General features: G+C 53.8%; 1 protein-coding gene across 1 annotated transcript in view; it reads right to left on the reverse strand.

Annotated features, from left to right (window-relative positions):
• The window catches only part of ccdc178 (coiled-coil domain containing 178), a 723,212-nt gene that overhangs the window by 499,920 nt on the left and 204,248 nt on the right, over nt 1-19,044 (reverse strand). Inside the window, exon 8 of the mRNA XM_085993953.1 lies at nt 339-419. Within this exon, the coding sequence (XP_085850079.1) occupies nt 339-419 (81 nt within the window). The remainder of the gene's footprint in view (nt 1-338; nt 420-19,044) is intronic.

Below are 19,044 nucleotides of genomic sequence, written 5' to 3' on the forward strand. Positions count from 1 at the left end.
TCTTGATGGCAAAGTTGTTTAGCATGCAGCAGACAATGACAAATCTGGATGTCCACTCAAGGTGTAATGCAAAGTTCCTCCAAATGGGTAGTGGAAACATTGTTTGAGCACGCTGTTTGTTACTCAATGATGCTCCTTGTGGCAGCACGGTTCTCATTATAGGTCTGCTCTGCAGCTGTGCACAAGTTCTTGACTGGCATCATGAACTAGTCTGGAGGGACAGCCCTTGTCTTCCAATAGCCAGTCTATAAATTGGCAGCCTGGTTGGAATAAAGGCAGCAAGGATGACTGGTGCAGGATGAAAGAGTCATGACTGTTGCCAGGATAGTGGCACAGACCTGCATGATGTGCGACCTGTGGTCGCAAACCAGCAGTACGTTGAGGAAGTAGAATCCCTTTCGATTGATAAAAATGACAGGCTGATGATAAGAAACGTGAAAGGGAATGGGCAGGAATTTCATTGGGATTGGAGGCGTGTGCGGGATTAAAATCTCGAAATCGGGGGGCACAAACCCATCCCGCCCCCAATCCGCCTCCATGCCAGTTTCAAAGGAGGCAGATACCCGACCTGTGCTGGGACCTGCCTCCCCGAGGCGGGAAGGCGATTAGTGCCAATTAACTACCTGTTAATAGGTAGTTAACAGGCAGTTTTTAGCCTAATCTCTATTTTTATTGCTGAAGTGTGGGATTCCCGACGGCTCCAAACCACGCTAAGTTAGTGAGGTGGACTGTCGGGCTGAAGGGCTTGGAGGGTTCGAGATGTCCGGTGTTCAGGTGAGTGATGGGTGCATGAGTTCAGAGGTAAGTGTGTTTGGTGTGTGTAAAGTGTTTAAAGAAGTTTTACTTACATTTACTTACCTTTACAGCCTTCCTTCCTTCGGGTCTCGGGAGTCCCTCATCTCACCGGCACAAAAAGCAGAATGGCCGCGAGCTGTCAAAAGTTGCAGCATTCAGCTTTCTGTTCTGGAGAGATCTCTAAATCAGCCTGAGAGGAAGGAATTAACTTGGAGTACAGATTGTCAGTGTTTGACAGCTTCAAACAGTTGTCAAACACTGATATTTCATCTGTCAAAAGCTTTTTACAAATCAAATGTCAATCTGTGACGTCACCTGTTGCTGGGTGGCCCTTAATTGGTCTGCTGAGCCCGCTGGGCGGGCTCAACAAGGTCAAAAAAGTGAAAATCGCGTGGGTTGGCCACAACTCAATGGAGGCGGGACTACAACCCCGAAAGTTGTAGTCCCGCCTCCTACACGCCTCCACAATCAAAATCCAGCCCAAAGAGTCTGCAAAGTGATCCCTAAATACCCTCTGTGGATATGGCCTCCTGCACAGTGCCCTTCACCTCCTCCCTCTTCTGGCAGCTGCTCTTGCTCTGTGGTGTCTTCCTTGTTGCTCCCCCTCATCCTCCAGCTCCAATGGCCACCCTATGAGACCACCCATGTCTGCAGCCAAACTATTTCTGAGGAAAACAACAACAGTGCAAGACCAGTAAAATATCTGTGTACACAAAATGAACTATCCAGAGTGATAAAACACACCAAAAATATCCAGAAGTCAAGCAGCAGCCTAAAATCAGGAACCTGCAACTAACTTATAAGAACTACATAACACTGGTGTTCTGGACTTATGGACATTTTACATGCAGATAGCACCCTCTGGTGGTGGTTATTGTGTTAGCAGTGTTTGTATGCAGCAGAGGTCATTTGCCCTTTCTACCTTTCCTCCTGTTTGACCCAGGATGTAGAATTCCAGGAAGAATCTGACTTGAGTAATGGAGAATTCCATGAGGAATTCGCAATCCAGTGTAATCTGATCTCATATATTAGGCCAGGCGCAATATCTGTGAGTATCTTTGTTTGTTAGCATAATAGCAACTTTGTCAGTGTAGTATTTTGACAATACTATGTTTATAAAAGGTTAATATTTGGTAGTTACAGAAGTTAGTCCAAATGTTAGTTAGTTATACAATTAGTCTATTCTACTGTTGTAAATATGTTTATATCTTATGTAATATCGAATGTATAGTACTCAGTTTATCTACAAAACATACTTTGTCTTTGTTTAGTTTCACAAATTTGTTCAAGTAAAGCTTCAAACAGCGAAACGGCTTCACGAGGAATTATTTGAATAACTGTTTAACTTGCTGGATAACTAGATAGGAGCACGTCTAGCAAGGCCAGTACAGTGAAAAGATAGCATTACGGCTAACTGTGAAGAGTGGAGCAGCAGGAACTCAGAGTGAGCCTTAACCTTGTAGACCACACCTACCTCACATCAACATGTCAGAAGTAACGAAAATGCTTTGCAGCGAGCAGAAGACCTTAAAGAGGCAGACAAAACTGTAGAATGTGACAATCGGTCTATAAGCTCCGGTTACTTCAGATCGCAAGCTGGTTCACGGTCATCAGGTGGTTCTAGAGTAAGCGTGGCCATCGCCAGACCACGGGCTAAGCTAGTAGCAGCTCAAGCCAGAGCTGCGCATGCGAACAGTGAAATAGAAATAAAAGTAAGACAGGCCGGTCTCCAAGCTGAACCCCAAGCTGAACAGGCCCGACTCCAAGCTGAACAGGCCCGACTCCAAGCTGAATCCCAAGCCGAACAGGCCCGACTCCAAGCTGAACAGGCCCGACTCCAAGCTGAATTCCAAGCCGAACAGGCCCGTCACCAAGTTGAATGCCAGGCTGAACAGGCCCGTCTCCAAGCCACATTAGACACTCTGCAGCAACAAAAAGAGCTGGATGCTGCATTAGCTGAGACACAAGTATTCGAGGCAATTTTGGAGGGAGCTGATCCCGAGACAGCTTACAAACCTTTAATTCCCGTTTCGCGGCAGAGTCGACGACAGCGCACCATAGATTACGTGAGCGACCATGCCGACATACAGTTTACAAGAGAAAGGGACGAAGGCCCGCACATCTCTACAGATGCAAGCACTTCATATAACATGCCCCAAGTTGCCAACCAAGGTCAAAGTAGACAGCGTGCCTCGAGCAGCAGAGTCTCCCCCAGCAGGACGGAAGACACGGTGCAGAGGAATAGAATGCTGGATAAAGTCAGCAGTGAACCCCCTCTCGTTTCCTTGAGACCCCCAACAGCACCCCTATTCAGGGCAACCCTGGCACAATTCCCAGTACCTACGACCTTGCCAAATACCTTGCACGCACCCAGCTGGTGACTACAGGGTTAACCAAGTTTGATGACAGGCCGGAGAATTATCGGGCTTGGAAGTCCTGCTTCCATCATGGCATATCGGGCTTAGACCTGTCGGCAGGAGAAGAGCTCGGCCTCCTTATCAAATGGCTCGGCCCAGAGTCCACCGGACAGGCATGCAGGATAAAAGCGGCCAATGTGGGACATCTGCCAGCGTGGTTGAAGACGGCATGGGCGAGACTGGAAGAAAGCTACGGCTCGCCTGAAGCCATTGAAAGGGCTCTCTTTGACAGGTTGGAGAACTTTCCGAAGTTGACGAGTAAGGAACCCCAAAAGCTCCGCGACCTTGGAGATCTGCTGTATGAACTCGAAGCCGCAAAGCAGGACGGCTACCTACCCGGTCTATCATACTTAGACACTTCCAGAGGGGTAAGTCCCATCGTTGAGAAGCTTCCATCTAACCTGCAGGAGAAGTGGATTAGGTTGGGATCAAAGTTCAAGCTAAAGCACAACGTGGCCTTCCCACCATTCTCTGCGTTTGTCAAATTCATCCGTAAAGAAGCCAAAGCCAGGAACGACCCCAGTTTCAACCTCTTCTTCTCCCACCCAGCACTTGCCAGAAGAGACAAGTTTGACAGACATGGAAAGACACCAATATCTGTCCACAAAATGCAAGTGTCCGCAACTGAGGACACAAAGATTCAGAAGAAACCTGAGGATATGAGCAAACAATGCCCTATCCACAACAAGCCACATCCTTTAAAGAAGTGCAGAGGCTTCAGGGAGATGTCCCTGGAAGATCGGAAACAATATCTTAAGGAGAACTTTATATGTTTCAAGTGCTGCTCTTCCATGAGCCATCTCGCCAAGAACTGCAAGGTAGATGCAAAATGCACAGAATGTGAAAGTGATCGGCACATTTCAGCACTCCACCCAGGCCCAGCTCCTTGGAAGTCAGAGTCGCCTCCTCCCGCCTCAGAGCACAGCGGGGAGAGAGATGGAGCTGCCGGTCCGGAGATTACATCCAGGTGCACCGAGGTGTGTGGAGAAGGAGTGAGCGCAAGAGCATGCTCCAAGATATGCCTCGTTAATGTGTACCCTGTAGGACGTCACCAAGAATCTGAGAAGATGTATGCCATACTAGACGAACAAAGCAATCGTTCTCTAGCAAGATCCGAGTTCTTCAACATCTTCAAGATCAAAGGAAGTCCATCGCCTTACACACTGAAGACGTGTGCTGGACTTACAGTGACAGCCGGCAGGATGGCCTGCGGTTATGTTGTTGAGTCAGCCGACGGGAAGATTAGCCTCCTCCTTCCTACACTCATCGAATGTAATCAAGTCCCCCACAACCGTTCTGAGATTCCCACTCCGAATGCAGCTCGTCATCTGAGACGCATTGCAGACGAGATCCCACCTCTGGATCCAGATGCAGGCATACTTCTGTTGTTGGGAAGGGACATCCTGAGGGTACATAAGGTAAGGAAACAGATCAACGGTCCACATGACGCCCCTTTCACACAAAGGCTAGACCTCGGCTGGGTCGTTGTTGGAGAAGTGTGCCTCAAGGGCGCTCACAAGCCATCTCAGGTGAGCACACTCAAGACTTCCATCTTGGAGAATGGTTGTCCAAGCTACCTTGCCCCAAGCAGTAGTCAGATCCGAGTGACAGAGAAGTTCAGTCATACGGCTCAGCCTCAGAAAACCCCAGTGCTGATCTCCACAGACAGCACACAGATGATGCTCACTGGAGAGAACCCGGGTCAGTCATTCTTCTGTCGCACCGCCAACGACCACAAACTTGCTCCATTGATCGATGACATAAGGTTCCTCCAGATTATGGACAATGAGGTCTCTCGTGACAGCTCTAACAGCTGGGTTGCACCCTTACTCTTCCAGAACCCCAGACGACGGCTGCCAAACAACAGGGAGTATGCCTATAATCATCTTAACTCACTCCGTCGCACACTAGAGAAGAAGCCAAAGATGAAAGCACACTTCCTAGAATTTGTAAAGAAAATGCTTGTCAACGATCATGCAGAGATAGCTCCTCCACTCCAGGAAGGCCAAGAGTGTTGGTACCTCCCTTCCTTCAGAGTCTATCACCCCAAAAAGCCGGAACAGATCCGCATGGTGTTTGACTCCAGTGCACCATATCAGGGAGTCTCTCTCAACGACGTACTCCTCACGGGGCCCGATCTTAACAACAGCATCTTGGGAATACTCATGAGATTCAGGAAAGAGCCTGTCGCCATCACTGCCGATATCCAGCACATGTTTCATTGCTTTGTGGTGAGAGAAGACCACAAAGACTTCCTCCGCTTCCTGTGGTATCGGGACAACGACCCCAACAGAGACATTGTGGACTACAGAATGAGTGTCCATGTCTTTGGGAATAGCCCGTCCCCTGCTGTCGCCATATACGGACTGAGGAGGGCTGCCAAGGAAGAAGACGACGACTTTGGCAGTGATGTGAGAGGGTTCATCGAACGAGAGTTCTATGTCGACGACGCACTGAAGTCATTCACGACCGAAGCAGAGGCCATCAGTACCCTCGGACGAGCTCAGGAACTACTTGCACTATCCAACCTCAGGCTGCACAAGATAGCCTCTAACAGACCAGCAGTGATGGAGGCATTCCCCCCTGAAGATCGTGCTAAGGACGTCAAGGATCTAGACCTCTTCACTGATGACCTCCCCCTACAGCGTAGCCTAGGAGTGTCTTGGAACATAGCAACAGACACGTTCACGTTCCAAGTCTTAGATGCCAAGAAACCCTTCACACATAGAGGAGTGCTCTCTACAGTCAACAGCCTATATGATCCTCTCGGCTTCTTAGCCCGTCACCATACGAGGCAGGCTGCTCCTCAGGGAGCTCCACACACGCTGAAGAGTGGGATTCACCTCTCCCTGAAGAGATGGAAGCAGAGTGGGACAGATGGAGAGACTCACTCCAAGACTTACAGGAGATCGGAATACCTCACTGCTATACGTCTTTCTCTCCCTTAACTGCCCAATTCAAAGAGCTTTGTGTCTTTGCAGACGCATCCGCTAAGGCCATTGCAAGTGCGGCTTATCTGAAGGTCACCACTCAAGGTGGACAAAGCAAAATCGGCTTCGTCTTTGATAGGGGCAAGTTGGTGCCCCAGCCAGACCTCACCATACCCAGATTGGAACTGTGCGCAGCAGAACGCAACCTACCCCCTCACAGCAGTCTACGGAAGCTGCATCCTATCATCGACACCGACGGACTGTCTCTGACGTGGTTCTTCTTTTGTCGCCAGAGGACTCCAGTGACAAGTAGAGTTTGGACTATGTGGAGTCGTTAACGACCCCAGATGGGGAGTGTTCTGGACTTATGGACATTTTACATGCAGATAGCACCCTCTGGTGGTGGTTATTGTGTTAGCAGTGTTTGTATGCAGCAGAGGTCATTTGACCTTTCTACCTTTCTTCCTGTTTGACCCAGGAAGTAGAATTCCAGGAAGAACCTGACTTGAGTGATGGAGAATTCCATGAGGGATTCGCAATCCAGTGTAATCTGATCTCATATGTTAGGCCAGGCGCAATATCTGTGAGTATCTTTGTTTGTTAGCATAATAGCAACTTTGTCAGTGTAGTATTTTGACAATCCTATGTTTATAAAAGGTTAATATTTGGTAGTTACAGAAGTTAGTCCAAATGTTAGTTCGTTATACAATTAGCCTATTCTACTGTTGTAAATATGTTTATATCTTATGTAATATTGAATGTATAGTACTCAGTTTATGTACAAAACATACTTTGTCTTTGTTTACAGTTTCACAAATTTGTTCAAGTAAAGCTTCAAACAGCGAAACGGCTTCATGAGGAATTATTTAAATAAGTGTTTAACTTGCTGGATAACTAGATAGGAGCACGTCTAGCGAGGCCAGTACAACTGGTGTGGGGGCCTTCCTGCCAATTAGCCCCATGTTGTGGTGTGTGAGTTCAGCATGTGGCACATGAAGCACTGGAGTATTAAAACATCGAGAATGGGCCCTGCAACACCCTAGCGCACACAGCACCAGCGCAGATACCTCGGTGGGTCCTTTGCGCCATAGAGTAGAGTTGTCACCTGGTGTCTCACAATTCACAGGTGGTGTTGACAGGTACAGCAGTGGAGACTCCTCGCTGGAGGGTGCAGGACACTCCAAGCTCTGCTCAGCTGCAGGCAGACACTGAGCCTCGGGGGTCAAAGAGAAAGAGGGTGATCTTGGAAGGGCAGCAACAAAAGCATAAGGCTCAGGCATAATTTGCAGCCATGATGCCTGCAAATGTTCAGAGAATGGAGAAGTCCATCTCCAACACGAGCACCACCATGTCGCAGGTGATGGCGATGATGTACTCTTCCATGGAAAGGATGACCACCTGCATGGAGCAGCAATAGCGCCATTCACATGAGCACATGCTAGCTGTGGATAGCAGATGGCAGGCGCTCATAGATGTCCTCTCAAGGAGGGATGTAAACGTAGACTTGGGCCGTCATCGCCCACTGCTGAGCAGCAAGGTGCTCGCCAGATTCTTGCTAGCAGGGAAGTGCGGGTGGCCCATGAGAGGGATGATGGCGATAGGGGACATGGAAGTGGGGGCTCTTCTCAAAGTGCTCCCTCTTCTCCTCTGTTGCCTCCCCCTCAGTCAACGCACCACGTGCCTCCTCGGATTCCGATGGCTGAGTCTGCCCCTGCACAGTTACAGGAGGAGCAAACTTTGGCAGGGCCATAACTGGCTCCAAAACCCAGAGAACATCCACCAATAGTGTCTGACGAGTCGCAGCAGGGAAGTGAGCAGCCTGCAACTACCTCTGCTGTAGCCACAGGGGTTGCACCTAGTAGAAGCACTCGGAAAAGAAAAATGACACAAAAGTAGATGTACAAGGGTATGCACATGGGTGCATCAAAAAATGTTAGTGGTGAGTTTGTTATTTTGATGACACACATAAATGTTTTGTTCCTCCTCTGACTGGACAGTGGAGGGGGGGGGCGCAGTTGATGGACCTGTGGGAGAATAAAGAGATGAATTAGAAGTGTTACACAGGAAACTCTCGATTTACCGGCACCTAAATAACCGGAAATCTCGGTTAACCGGCAAAATTCAGGAGTAGGTTCAGGTAAGTTTTACTCCATATTACTGGCCTTCCTCGATCTGTGGCTGTGCAATCGGGTGTGGCTGCAGCTGTTGCTAAGCAACAGGGACGCTTGGATCTTGTGGCCATTGTTCTGCACCTGTTGCTAAGCAACAGGGTTTGTTGCTGTATACGGAGCTCTCAGCTCTCGTATCTTTTACTATAGCTCTCGGTTACCCGGAATTTTTGATGAACCGGTACCACGCCGGTCCCGTCGGTGCTGGATAAAAAAGAGTTTCCTGTAATAACAATGGGTAATATTGCCATGTGGCTTTATAAGATGTGATTCTGTCACCAGGTTGCTGGGATGCCCCCCTCCATCTCCCACTGCCAGTGTCTCTCAAACTCCCAAAATCTCCAGAGCCCTCTCCTCTGCTGCTATTAGGTGTGCAAAGACTGAAAGGCCACCTCCATTTCTTTGCACCACTTTTGGGTCTTGTCCATTTTTGCCTCAAACCTTGGAAGTGGCTTTGTCACTTGGAGTGAATGGTGAGACATTACTTAACCTCGAGCACTGGGGCTTTGGTTGAGAGAAATGGCTTGGTCATTGTAGGGATGCTTTGTGGTGTTGTGGGGGAGAGGTGGGGGACATAGTACAGCATGTGGCACTGATGGGGCTGCATTGGAGCAAGTTAAGTAAATCTGGTCATGAAGAGGCCATCACTAGCCTCCTGGGCAGCAATGTGCACCACTGCAGGTGCTATTTGCACCTCAGGTTCCTCTTCCTCCTCCTCTGAAGAGGCTGTGTGCTGTGCGCCTTGCTCCTCCTGTATTTCCAATTCTCGCTGCTGCACTATGTTGTGCAGCACGCAGCAGACCGCGATGATTCTGGAGACACTGGCTGGTGCCTACTGAAGGCTCCTCGAGATCTGTCAAGGCATCTGAAGCGCATCTTCAGTGTGCCTATTGCTTGCACTATGACACAGCTGGTGGAGATGTGGCTCTCATAAAACGCTCCTCGGCCTCAGTACTTGGCCTCCTCGGGGGTGTCATGAGGCCTGTCTTCAATGGATAGCCCTTGTCTCCAAGCAGCCAGCAAGTCTGTTTGGAGGTATGAAGAGCTAAGGGAGGGTGGACTGGCACAGCACGAAAGAATAATGACAGCTGCCAGGGAATCTGGCACACACATGCATAATCATCTTTTTATGGTTGCAGATGAGCTGCACATTGAGGGAGTGGAAGCCTTTGCGGTTCACAAACACTCCTGAGTGATGATGGGGTGCCTTGATGGCCACATGTGTGCAGTCGATGATGCCCTGCACCTGTGGGAAGTCAGCCAGAACCGCAAAGCCGAGCGCCCACTCAGTAACACTGGCATCATCAGTGGCAAAGTTGATATAATTGGCTGACTTGTGAAACATGGCATCGGTCACCTGGGTGATGCATCTGTGGGTGGCCGACTGCAAGATGCCACAAATGTCTGCTGCAGATCCCTGGAAGGAGCCTGAGGCGAAGAAGTGAGGGCGGTGGTGACTTTGACAGCCACTGATAAGGATGTCTACCAGAACCTCTGGGTAGCAGGTCTTGTTCCAGCAAGCTACAAATGTCTGCAATGACCTGGAGCGATAACCTGAGCCTCCTGAAGCACTGCTGCTCATTCATGTTGAGGAAGCTCATCCTCTGCCTTTATACCATGTTGGGGGTATTGCCTCTGGCACGGTGCAGTCCTGTGTTGACCCCCCTCTCTCCTGTGGAGCATCAGGTCGTTGAAGAGAAGGCTACTGTTGTGGTTGCCGCTGCTGCTGGAGTTGTGGCTGCTGCTGCTGGTGGTGCAATCACTCTTAAGGGTCTGTAAACAAGCACTTAATGATTTCAATGAGGTCGCCCACCTCTGCGGATCAGGTTTATGTCGCGCCTTCAAAGTCACCCAAGTTCCCGATGTGCTCGCTATTTCCAGTATTTTTACTGCCGACCCGCCCCCACAAACCTGCACGCGTGGCAAAGGGAAAATTCCGGCCAAGGCGATAGAAAAGAGTAGGTGGTTCATATTTACTTTGGACTTCGTTACAATAAAATAAAAAGTGCACATGTTGGGCTTTGTTATTCTTGGAGGTTTGAATCATACAGGAAAGGGTACACTTACCTGAGGTTGATTTGGTGCTGCTTTACTCAGTCAGGTGATGATTATTGGCATGGTCATGTAGGGGCAAAGAGAATAATGGGTTGTCATGTTCGAGGATGGAGACAGGATTGAAACATTGTTCCTTTATTTGACGGTGAGGGAAGAAGGAGGTAAGGCTATGGTGCCAAAGGTAGATTTGTTAGACAGAAGAGAAGACGTAAGTGATGAGATGCGCTCAGTTATAGAGAGAATGATACAGCACAGAAGGGGGGCATTCAGCCCATCATGCCTGTGCCAGCTCTTTGAAAGAGCTATCCAATTAGCCCCACTCCCCTGCTCTTTCCTCACAGCCCAGCAAATATTTCCGATTCAAGTATCTGTCCAATTTCCCTTTGAAAGTTATTATTGAATCTGATTCCACCACTCTTTCAGGCAATGCATTCCAGATTATAACAGCTCGCTGTGTTAGTCTTTTTAACAGCCTTCTCAACTTGCCCTGCCACCTTCAATATTTGTGTACATACACCCCCAGATCTCTGTTCTTGCACCCCCTTTAAAATTGTACCATTTAGCTTATATTGCCTCTCCAGTAAACACAGAGCTTGGTGAAGACAGAGTTGGGTGAATCTACTGTTGTGTATGTACCTTTAAGAGAAGAACTGATTCTATACTGCAGTACCGGCAGTGACCACCCCTGTATATAAAGCCATAGCAGGCTTCTGTATTTCAGTCTTAAGTTACCCTCTGTTCAGCTGCAAGCACGAGTAGAGGGAGCTGCCAGACTTTGGAGAGTGGATTAAAGTGGTGGTCCCCTGACCAGGAAGAGGAGGAGAACGTTGGACCACCACCACCAACTCCACCATCATTACATCAACTGAGGTGCCTGGAGAGAGAGGACAGAGGAGGAGAAGGAGAAAGGAGGCCTACATCAACATCAACCAGGGGAGAGGCCTTTCTATCACTGCCTCCCCAATTTGGCCTCCACTTCAGGAGAGGGAGAGAGGGGAGAGAAACCAACTGCTTGAAAGGAGGGAAGAAAACTTCATCCGGAACATCTACAGGTGGGTGTTATTTGGGGCACTCTCCCAAGACTTTGTATTTTAGGTGGGGGGAGAAAAGAAGAAGCAAGGCCGGATCATCAAGGGGTGTAGTGTGTGTGCTCTTGTTAAAAGCTAGGCCACACACACCACTAATTAGCATCCCTTCTATTGCCTGCCCTGGGAGAGCTTGGAGCTGCCCAAGGTGAAGTCCTTAATTTAATTTAATTACCTCGTTAAGACCTGTTGCAGGACTAAGCTTGGGCTTCTCCAGCTTTTCCAGGTGAAGACGTCTTCTCCCCCTGCCAGAAGACCACCATCACCAAAGACTTTTTCCATCGGAGAGTGCAACCCTGCCTACACCCACCCACCATCCTGAGTGGCAACACTGCCCTTTGCGGCCTCCCTCCTTCCCACCCCCCCCACCTCTCTCTCTCTCTCTCTTTGTCTCTCTCTGCCTGTCTTTCTAAGGCACCTTAGTTTCATCTATTTTATTAATTGCCAATTGAAGCAGAGGGGCGAGGGCTCCTCTCCCAATTTAAATCAATAAGGAGAGAGGTGTGTCCTCATTTTAATCAGCTCCCTCTGCTCAATAGAGGACAAAAAAATATATATATACACCGAGGCCATTAACACCTTCAGGCCTGTGACTTGGGGTGAGTGTAGCCCTTAAAAAAAGCACCCCAGAATGGCGACTGCATCTTCGCCGGTGGCGGGGCCAGCCGGGACCTATGCGAGAGTGGTAGCCACAGCCACAGCTGCTCCCGCTGTTCCTGCTGCCCCGTCACCTTTTCGATTAATAACAAAAAAGCTTGGGGTGAAGAGCTACACTCACCCCACTATGACCATCGAGGCCTGCGTCAAGGCCATGGCTGGGGTTGTCGGCCCCTCAGCCATCGTCGCGGCCTCGAAAATGTATGGGAAGGCTGTGTTCTTCCTGGGGTCGGAGCGGGCGGTGTCCCTGGCTGTCGCCAAGGGGCTCACCGTGGGCGGGACTTTCCTGCCGGTGGATCCTCTCGAGGCCACCGCGCAGAGGATCATTATTTCCAACGTCCCGCCCTATGTTCCTGGTGAGCTCCTCCTTCCCCATTTGCGACAACTTGGGGAGGTGAGGTCGGGGATCACGCCCATCCCGCTCGGCTTCCGGGAGGCCAGCCTTCGCCACGTCTTCTCCTTCCGGCGCCAGCTGTTTATCCAGCTGGCGCGGGAGGAGGACACTGAAGGGGCGTTCGTCGTCCTCCACGAGGGGACCGCCTACCGCGCCTTTTGGACGTCGGACGGTGTGAGGTGCCATGCCTGCAGGGAGGTGGGGCACATCAGGAGGAACTGCCCTGCCTCCAAGGCCGCCGGACCGTCTCGTGCGGCCGAGGCTGGCGCCGCCGCCGCCGCCCTTCCCCCCGGATCTGCCCGCGCGTCAAGTACGTCTGATGCGCGGTTGACGTCGGGGGCCGATGCCACCAAGGCCTCCGGCGGGGAGGAGGGAGCGTGTCTAGCCGGAAAGAAGGCGCGGGGAAAAAAGAAGCACCTTAGGGCAGGTCCGCCCGTGGATGGTGAGCCCTTGCCCCTTGAGCCCCTTACACCCGCGCTCCTCGCGGAGTTGATCAGGGCAGATGTGAGCGGGAGGGGCCCCGTGCCCGAGCCTGTGGCCGCAACCGCCGCAGCGGTAATGCCAATACCTGCGGCCGGGCTCGGGCCCGAGGAACCCGACAAACCTGCTCCGCCGGAGGGAGTCGAGGAGGAGGCCTTTGCAGACATGGAGGTCTCCCTCGCTCCCTCCGTGCTAAAAAGAAGGCGCGACCCCCTGGATGAGGAGGAGGACCGGGAGGAGGAAGGTCCCTCCGAGCAGGGGGAGTCGTCGCCCGCCGCGGGTACTGCGCCCCCCCGCCCCCCCAGCGCTGTCGTCATCACCAGCGATCGGCAGGGGTCGCCTGTCCCTCGGGAGGCTGAGGCAGATGTGTCTGTCCAGCACGTGCCTCCCGGGGATGGGGATGAGACCCTGCCCGTGGGGGGGGTTGCGGAACAACCCGCGGCAGTAATTGAAGTTGACCTTTTATCGGTGTCTTTACCCCTCGCCGGGTCGGGCAGCCTGGGGGCTGGGTCGGGCGAGCTCGAGGATAATGAGCTCGCCCAATGCGACCCGGACGTCTCCCAGGGGATGCTCGTCCTGGTGGAGCTTTTAATTCAAAACCCCCCGTCCGCTGGGTCGGAGGTTGGTGGCGGGGAGGAGGATGGCCCCCTGGCTGCGTCTCTGGTGCCGGACGTACTGGAGGAGCTGGAAATTGTTCTCTCCCCGGTTTCTCCGGTCGTTCCGGCGTCTGAGGCGGAGGGGAGCTCTGAACCGCCGCCGTCTTCTGGCCCGGCACCCCTAGAGGAGCCCAGGGAGAAATCCTCTGCCGCCGATCCTGGGGGTGGGATCCGGGCGGAGGCGGGGCTGGCTGGCGCGGCCGAGTCGTTCGCTTCGCACTGCGCGGCGGACGGGTCGGCCGCTGGTGACGACCCCCTGGAGGAGGATGGGGACTCGGTGATGGGCACGGAGGATGATTCGGACTCCAGCGCCGACGTGGCGATGGATGACCTCGTGCCCCTTGCCGAGTCTCCCCTCATTTCCGTAAGGGAACTCCGGGATTTTATGGCCACGTGCCTGGGTCAGCGCAATAAGGTCCGGCTGGCCCTCGACAGGTGGTCGGAGCTGGCGCTGCTCATCGATTCCGTCCGCGCCGCCGTTAAGATCTTGGGCGCGGATGAGGGTGTGAACCCGCTCGAGCTGCGTCGGCTCACAACGTTTCTCACTGGGCTGCTGAGGAAGTGGCGGCTGACCAGCGGCTGCGCTTCCTCGCCCCGTTAGGTGTAGGTAGAGGTTGCACTATGCTTCTGACATGAAGATAACCATAGCCAGCCTCAACATCAACGGCAGCAGGGAGGCGCGCCGCAGATTCAATAACTTCTCGGTCCTTCGGGACGGGAAGTATGCGGTGTGCTTCCTGCAAGAAACCCACACCGTTCCGGGAGACGAAGCCACGTGGCTCCTGGAGTGGCAAGGAGGGGTCAGCATGAGTCACCTCTCCAACAATTCCAGCGGGGTGGCTATCTTGCTGGCCCCGCATTTTCAGCCGGCGATCTTGGGGGTCAAGGAGCACGTGCCGGGCCGCTTGCTCCATGTCACTGTTCGCCTGGGGGGCGTGCCGCTCCATCTAGTGAACGTGTACGCCCCTCAGACCAGTGCGCAGCAAGTGCGCTTCTTCGAAGAAGTGTCCGCTCTCTTGGGCTCCATCGACGTGGGCGAGTGCGTCATCCTCGGGGGTGATTTTAACTGCACCCTCGAGGCGAGGGACCGTTCGGGTCCCCCGCGAAGCCCGGCGGCGATGGAGAAGTTGAGGGACCTGGTTGGGTCCTTCGACTTGGTGGACGTCTGGCGAAATCTCCACCCCGACTCCAGCGCCTTCACTAGCGTGAGGTCTGGGGGAGGAAGGTCCAGAATCGACCGCCTCTACATTTCCCGGGCGTTCGTCTCCTGCGTTCCGGCAGCTTCCATGCGGCCGGTGCCGTGCACGGACCACCACCTGGTGTGGGCGGAGCTCGCTCCGCTGCGCACGCGGGGGGGGTCCGTGTACTGGCATTTTAACAACCTGCTGCTGGAGGACGCACGGTTCCGGGATTCGTTTCGTCGATTCTGGGCCGACTGGAGAAGGAAGCAGGGGGGCTTCCCCTCCTTGAGGCTATGGTGGGATGTGGGCAAGGCTCACATCCGTCTCTTCTGTCAGGAGTACGCGAAGGGGTCGACCAAGAGGCGGGAGGCCCGGGTCGGGCGGTTGGAGAAGGAGGTGCTCGACCTGGAGTCCCGTCTCGGTCAGGTCGTCGAGGACCCGGCCCTGCGGAAGGTGTACGAAGAGAAGAAGGGCGCGCTGAAGGACCTGCAGCTCGTCGGGTCCCGAGGCGCGTACGTGAGGTCGCGGATCCAGCTCCTGCGGGACCTGGACCGCGGCTCCCCCTTCTTCTACTCGCTGGAAAAAAGACGGGGGGTCCGTAAGCAGCTCTTGGGGCTGCTGGCCGACGACGGATCTCTGGTCTCGGATCCGGAGGGAATCAACGCGGAGACCCGCGCCTATTACGGGGCTCTGTTCTCTCCGGATCCGTCCAGCGAGGATGCGCGCAGAGTTTTGTGGGAGGACCTGACGAAGGTTGGCCCGGAGGGCGCCGAAAAATTGGACGCTCCGCTAAGTCTGGCGGAGCTGACCGGCGCCCTCCGCCAGCTCTCTAGGGGAAAGTCCCCGGGGCTGGACGGGCTGACCGTGGAGTTCCACAGGGCGTTCTGGGACGTCTTGGGGGGCGACTACGCGCGGGTCCTGGGGGAAAGTTTGGCGACCGGGGAGATGCCCCTCTCTTGGCGCAGGGCGGTCATTGTCCTGCTGCCTAAGAAGGGCGATCTCCGCCTCCTTAAGAACTGGCGCCCGGTCTCCCTCCTCAGCACGGACTATAAAATCTTTGCCAGGGCCATGTCTGCTCGCCTTGGCACCGTGCTGGCCCACATGATCCACCCCGACCAGTCCTACACGGTCCCGGGCCGGACCATCCACGATAACATCCATCTGGTCCGGGACCTGGTCCACCACTCCCAGAGGGCTGGTCTGTCGGTCGCCTTCCTTTCCCTGGATCAGGAGAAGGCGTTCGACAGGGTGGATCACGAGTATCTCTTCGGGACTCTGCGCGCATTCGGGTTCGGGACGCATTTCATCGCCCGGATCCGACTTCTGTACACCGCCGCGGAGTGTCTGATTAAAGTTAACGGGTCCTTGACGGCGCCCCTTCGCTTCGGGAGGGGGGTGCGTCAGGGATGCCCCATGTCCGGTCAGTTATATGCCATTTGCGTGGAGCCTTTCCTGCGCCTCTTGCGGAAGAGGTTGACGGGACTGGCTCTGCAAGGGCCGGGCGTGGAGGTGGTCCTCTCGGCTTACGCCGATGACGTGCTCCTCACGGTCACGGATCCCGCTGACTTGCGGAGGATGCGGGAATGCCAGCAGATTTACTCGGACGCATCCTCCGCCAAGATCAACTGGGAGAAATGTTCCGGACTCCTGGTGGGTCAGTGGCGGGTGGACTCCCTGCCGGAGGAGTTCAGGCCTTTCGCCTGGAGCACCACGCACCTCCTCTATTTGGGAGTCTACCTTAGCCCTGCCGAGGACGCTTGGCCGGCGAACTGGCAAGAGCTGGAGGCCAAAGTCACCGCTCGCCTAGGACGCTGGACAGGACTGCTCCGAGTGTTGTCCTACAGGGGTCGAGCGCTAGTCATAAACCAGCTGGTGGCCGCCATGTTGTGGTACCGGTTGGTCACTTTGATCCCTCCCCCTGCGTTTGTCGCCAAGATTCAGAAGAAGCTCATCGACTTCTTCTGGGACAAAAGGAAGCACTGGGTCTCTGCCGCGGTTCTGTGTCTCCCGCTTAGGGAGGGCGGTCAGGCGCTGGTGTGCCTTCGCACCCAGGCTGCGACTTTCCGTCTTCAGACGCTGCAGAGATACCTGTACGTCGAGAATCCTCCGAGATGGTGTGCGCTGGCGACGTTTTTCTTCCGCCAGCTGCATGGCCTCAATTACGACACGCAGCTCCTGTTTGCGAAAGTGGGCAGCAGGCGTGCCGGCCTGCGGGAGCTGCCTGTCTTCTACCAGGAACTACTATGGGTTTGGAACTACGTCGCTTCCAGGCGGAGCTCTCCCCCGTCAGGAGCGGCGGCTCTCCTTCGGGAGCCGCTGCTCAGGAATCCGCACCTCCACGAACACGGGTTCGGGCGGCTGGCGGAGGGTAGGGCTGTGGCTGGCAAGGTGACCAGAGTCGGGGACCTGCTCGATGGCGGAGGAGCGGGCTGGATGGCGCCAGAGGAGCTGGCGCGGCGCCTGTCCTGGGCCAACGTCCAGCTCGCGGTCGAAACCATCGAATCGGTAAAAGCGGCACTGGGCCCCGACTCCACTAGGTGTATCGAGGCGGCTCAAGCACGTGGGGCGATCCCGTCCGAGCTTACCCCCGTTCGGACGGAATTCCTCATCGGCGCCCGGCCCCGAAACTCCCCTCGGGAACCGGCGCCTCACAACTTGAGCCGTCTCGAGGAAATACCCTCCGTGCCTTTTCATTCCGCGCGGAGGGGTTTCCTGTACGGGCTGCTCCTGCACACTCTCCACTTTGCCATCTTCGTCTACCGTCCGGACACGCCTTGGCGTGGCGTTTTGCCGACCGGCGGTAGCGGAGGTCCCCAATGGAGGGCTCTCTATGCGGGAGTCCTCCCTTGTTCCATCGGGGACTTGGCCTGGAGGGTGTTGCACGGAGCGGTCCCGTGCAATAAGGTTTTAAGTAGGTTCACGGACTCCCAGGCCGCCTGCATTTTTTGCGGCCTGGAGGAGTCCGTGTTTCACGTTTATATGGATTGTGAGAGGTTGCAGCCCCTCTTTCACTACTTGAAGGGGCTGCTCCTCGATTTTTGGTTGCACTTCAGTCCCACGCTCTTGATCTACGGTCACCCGGTGCGGAGGGGAGCGGACAGGTTGGAGGACCTCCTTGTGGGCCTGCTCCTGGGCCTGGCTAAAAGAGCCATCAATTGGTCCAGGCAGCGGGCGGTCGAGGGGGTCGTCCAGCCGGATTGCCTGCATCTCTTCCGCGGCCATGTTCGCGCCCGGGTGGCCCTGGAGATGGAGCACGCGGTGTCCGCCGGTGCGCTTGAGTATTTCCGCGACCGGTGGGCGCCGCGGGGACTGGAGTGCATCATCAACACGGAAAACCAAATTTTAATTTGATTTGTTAAGCTTTAGTTGAACTTTTGTTTATTTACAGTCGAATTGGTTTTTTTTTTGGGTCCAAATAAAAGAGTACCCTCTGTTCAGTAAATACCTGTTATTATTGTTCTCCTGCAGTCCGTGTATTATTTATACTCGGGCACTACATTGGCGACAAACAGGTTCGAACTCACCTGCAGTACTGCATCACCTCACGGGGATCTTTCCCTGAGAAGAAGCTTTTGGAGGTCGAAGTCAGAACAACAGGCGTCGACCGTGGGCAACCGCCCAAGGATCCATCGGAGTTCGGAGAGTTGCAGGAGAGGCTGTGGAGAGCTGGGCTTGGCTCCCCAGTCAAGGTGTTCCAGCAAATCGTGCTGGTAGCAGGTAGTGCGCTGACCCTTCCGGACTGCGGCGGGCTCGAGCTCGATCGAGCGGCTCTGCAAAGGGGCCGTGCAGCGTCGTCGAGAGGAAAAGAGAGAGAGGGTGGAGCGCACAGGGCGCGGTCGGTGCTCAAGAACCGGGCAGCATAGCGAAAATAAAACAAGGGGAAGGAAAAGTGAGACGCGCCGAAGCTGCGGGTTGCCGCCATTACCCTGCAGAACGCTAGGAGCAGCGTGGCAGCAAGGGGAAGAAGGAAAAGCGTGGGAGGCGCCATTTTATTCCATTGGGGAAAAAGGAAAAGCGCGGGAGGCGCCATTTTAATCCATTGGTGAAGAAGAAAAAGCGCGGGAGGCGCCATTTAAAATCACCCAAGATGCCAAAAAGTGTCAGTATCACTGCTTTCGACAATGAGGTAGAAGACTGGACCACGTATGTGGAAAGAATTGAAGTGTACTGCAAGGCAAATGAGGTGGCCGATGGAAAGAAGGCGTCGATATTATTAAATTTGATGG

Source organism: Somniosus microcephalus, chromosome 7 (assembly GCF_052327205.1).
Source record: "Somniosus microcephalus isolate GS21.2 chromosome 7, FLI_Smic_1.0, whole genome shotgun sequence".
Lineage (NCBI taxonomy): Eukaryota > Metazoa > Chordata > Chondrichthyes > Squaliformes > Somniosidae > Somniosus > Somniosus microcephalus.